The sequence below is a fragment of the Prosopis cineraria genome, unplaced genomic scaffold (genome assembly GCF_029017545.1).
Source record: "Prosopis cineraria cultivar Desert tree isolate PC_DT_omini unplaced genomic scaffold, ASM2901754v1 PC14, whole genome shotgun sequence".
NCBI classification, from domain to species: Eukaryota; Viridiplantae; Streptophyta; class Magnoliopsida; order Fabales; family Fabaceae; genus Prosopis; species Prosopis cineraria.
This window is the reverse complement of record NW_026555345.1, coordinates 29,124,540-29,128,634: the sequence shown is the minus strand read 5'-3', so window position 1 is coordinate 29,128,634 and position 4,095 is coordinate 29,124,540. Positions and strand designations below refer to the sequence as shown.

The 4,095-nt window shown below is 40.4% G+C and overlaps 1 protein-coding gene across 1 annotated transcript; it reads left to right on the top strand.

Moving 5' to 3' along the window:
* Nucleotides 1-686: 686 nt before the first annotated feature.
* On the top strand, nt 687-2,859 carry LOC129293882 (septum site-determining protein minD homolog, chloroplastic-like). Its single transcript, XM_054932005.1, has one exon. It carries the CDS (start codon nt 747-749, stop codon nt 1,767-1,769), a length of 1,023 nt encoding a protein of 340 aa, XP_054787980.1. The 5' UTR covers nt 687-746; the 3' UTR covers nt 1,770-2,859.
* Nucleotides 2,860-4,095: the final 1,236 nt, after the last annotated feature.

The window sequence follows — 4,095 nt, the reverse complement described above, 5'->3', positions numbered from 1 at the left end:
GCGCCGTCACGAAAACACATTTGGTCCTCATTGCTAATGTGGGAAGATCTGAGTCATTTATTTCTCTTCAAATGATCCCTGCCATTGATTTAAAATTATTTTTAAAGTATTTTAATATTATATTTATAAAAAAGATATAAATATTATAATATTAAATATAAACTGTTTTTTATGTTATTAGAGGATAAATATTATAATATTTATCACCCTTGATAAGGTCTAGATTGCCTCAATTTAAACTTTTTACTTTTATTTTATATTTATTAAAATAAAAAATATGTAAAAAATATAAAAGTCTTTAATAAATTTTTTATCACTAATTTGGTAAGTACAAATTTAATCTGAATAACCCAATTTAATATTATTTTTTCATAATTTTTACAAATTGATTATCCATACATACTCTGGATAGTATAGACATAATTTAAAAAGTTTAATTTAATATTAAAAATTTTATAATTTTAATTAATTGATTATCTAAATAAATTCTGAATAGTTCATATTTAATATTATTTTTTTATAATTTTTATTTTAATAACTTTAATATAAACATATTTTTAAAAATAATTTTAAGTTAACGGCAGATATCATTTTAGAAAAAAAATGAAGGGCCTAGATCATTGCATGGAGATGATGAGCACGGTGCTTAGCAGCATTGATGAGCACCAAATGCGATCCCGCGTAGTCACTAGTCACAGTCTGGCCAAAAATAGCACTCACTGTCACCCCCTCCACTCTCGTCCCCGATGCAAGCTCTCAAGCTTTCCCCGGTCTCTGCTTCGAGTTCTAGCCTTCCGACGAAGACTCTCAATTCTGCGCCCGCATTCTTCAATAGCAACTTCTTGTGCCCCATCTCCTTCAATGTCCAACCCCTAAAACCCAAATCTAAGCCCTGCTCAACCTCCCTCGTAAAAGCAGTGCTCCAATGGAACAGAAAACCCCAGTTGGCCGGCGAAACTCCTCGCGTCGTCGTCATCACTTCCGGCAAAGGTGGCGTCGGCAAGACCACCACTACCGCCAATATCGGACTTTCACTTGCCCGTCTCGACTTTTCTGTCGTTGCTATTGACGCTGATGTTGGGCTTCGGAACCTCGATCTCCTTCTCGGCCTCGAGAATCGAGTTAACTACACTGTTGTTGAAGTCCTCAACGGCGATTGCAGGCTTGACCAAGCTCTCGTGAGAGATAAGCGATGGTCAAATTTTGAATTGCTCTGTATATCCAAACCCAGGTCTAAACTGCCGATTGGGTTTGGTGGAAAAGCCTTGGTTTGGCTCGTGGATGCCTTGAAGTCGAGGCAGGAAGGTTCACCAGATTTCATTATAATTGACTGTCCTGCAGGGATTGATGCGGGGTTCATAACTGCCATAACCCCAGCCAATGAGGCAGTTCTGGTTACCACACCAGATATTACAAGCTTGAGAGATGCTGATAGAGTCACGGGATTGCTCGAATGTGATGGAATTAGGGATATAAAGATGATTGTGAATCGGGTTCGGACGGATATGATCAAAGGGGAGGATATGATGTCCGTGCTTGATGTTCAAGAAATGCTAGGATTGCCTCTTCTGGGGGTGATTCCTGAGGATGCCGAGGTGATTCGGAGTACAAATAGAGGGTACCCGCTAGTACTGAATAAACCCCCAACTTTGGCCGGTTTGGCCTTTGAGCAGGCGGCATGGAGGCTTGTAGAGCAGGATAGTATGCAGGCAGTGATGGTTGAGGAGGAGCCAAAGCGTGGGTTTTTCTCCTTTTTAGGCTGGGGTTAGAATCTGGTTTGAGAATTGCAAGCTTTGAGATAGATTGGTTTGTCATGATATTTTGGCGTTTCAGGTTTTGTGGTAAAGCAAGTGTTTTTTTAGCGGCGATTATTTGTTTTAGATGTAGGTAGAAGGAGGAAGCTACGTACAGCGGGGCTAGTAAAGCTTAACTTTCTTCATTTTCTTCACCAAGCATTTCTTCAGTTTACTGGTAAATTTATAGTATCATTGTCAGGATTAGTGTCTGAAACTCATTTGCAGGCGTTTAGATTCTTTTTGTTGCCATTCTAACAAGTTATTGGTGGTTCACTGATAAATTTCTACCTGATCGGTGAATCTAGTTTAGTTCTCCTCTACTATGTTTGGCATGTTGCATTATTGATCCTCTGCTGGCACGAGTAATTTCCTTCTATTTAGGAATAAAGCTACGACTCTTTATCTGATTATAGGCTTTAAAAGTTTTCTCCTTCCCGAGGAAACTGCATAAATGACGCGCTCTTCAGTTCTTCATTTGGCCCTTCCTGTGGAAACTGCATTCTTAGCACAGAAGTAAAGATGATTGTCATATATATATTTTCAGCGCAAGGATAAAAAGAAAATTATTTCAGCGGTTTAAGTGGACAAATTACAAGCAACATGATAAAGTTCCATTTATTGTGGAAGGTTGTGAAAGTGTTTCAGCTGCAACTTCATTGTTCTAAATGAAGAGAAAAGGGAAAAAAAAAAAAACTGTTTACCATCAACTGTGGGGTTAGTGAAGCTTATCTTTACTCTCTAGCTTTTCGTTGAGATCAACTCAAACCGTATTGCGGTCTTTAGTGCCATTGTAGCATGTGATGTTAGGTTCAACGTTGATTCTTTACCAAGCCTGTGAAACCTTTTTTTCTTCCTTTTTTGTTTAGTTCTGCAATGTTTGTTACTTGTAGCTCAATTGTCAGATTTATAGTAATATTCCATATTTTATTGAGTGAAGTGTATAAAATTTTACACTGGTTTCAGTGGTTTCTAACCCATCTGTTATTATTGTAAAGGTGATGAACCTCCTTTTGGACGGTTAAAAGGATATACAAGATATATTGCAAGGATACAGGTTTGAGTAGACTACTAGTTTTGGTACTTCATTGTTTATAAAGAACATATAGGGTTCTATCAAGAGAGAGAGAGAGAGAGAGAAACAGAAGTTAAAGGGTATGTGCCATAAGTTTGGTTTACATAATATTAGAAATGAAAGGTATAAATGAAAGATGATTTGAATGGAAGTGACTCATTATCTATTACGAAGAAGTGACACACACTGTTGACTCAGAATAACAAGGAAATACTCCCTCCAGTCATAACAATCATAAACGTAGGAGCTTGTTGAAGAGTTTGTTTTGATCCTACATGTAAGACCTCAATCTTCTCTGTTTCCTATCTTTTTTTTTCCCCTCTCCAAACTACTTCTGTGGTAAGATTCTTGTATGATGTAAGCTATGCTGATAATACGTCCATGTAAATGATTAAAAGGATGAGTATTTTAGGATAACCACTCACATTTTTTTTTTTAACAAATAACCAACATACCTAGTTTCCTCAATCTATGTGAATTAGTTAACTAGCTCTTGTATTTAGAATTGAAGAGAGTAATATACATCACATTAAAAAAAAGTAGTTTCATTTTCTGTGCTTTGTGTCATGGGCTGAGAGTCTGGCGCAGCATACGGCGCCCGTGCGGCGTCCTGAAGGACACCCACAATCCTCAGGACAAGCCTTACCACATACGGATCACACTGGTTTCGCCCTGCCATGGGCTCATCAGGGAGGCGGCACTAGCCCCGGCCAGTTGTGCACACAGTCCGAAGACTGAGGCAGAACACCCCCAATGCTAATGTCGCCCCCTTTACCCATATTGTGCGAGGCTAACCAGCGGATCGTTCTTTACATTGGTCTTTACACGGTCACGGAAATATCATCCGTGACATTCTCCCACACCTAATCTAGCACGCCCTCGTGCTAGGGGAGAACGACTCCGCCCAAGGATCGTACGTACAGTACTGCCACAAACACATCAGCTTACTGCTGAGTGGCCACCTGAGTCCCGCACTCTTCGGACCCACTTGCACCCACGAGCCAACAGGAGTGGAGTCGACAATGGCCAACCTTCCCGCCCGAGTCCCCACTTTTGGACCCACTTGCTCGGAGGCCTTTCTGGAGCGGTGTCGAGGCCGACTAGTCCCAATGTGGGACCCCACAGGCACACGGCAGTAAAGTACGTCCTGCTCTGATACCACTCTGTCACGAGCTGAGAGTCTGGCGCAGCACACAGCGCCCGTGCGGCGTCCTGGAGGACAACCAC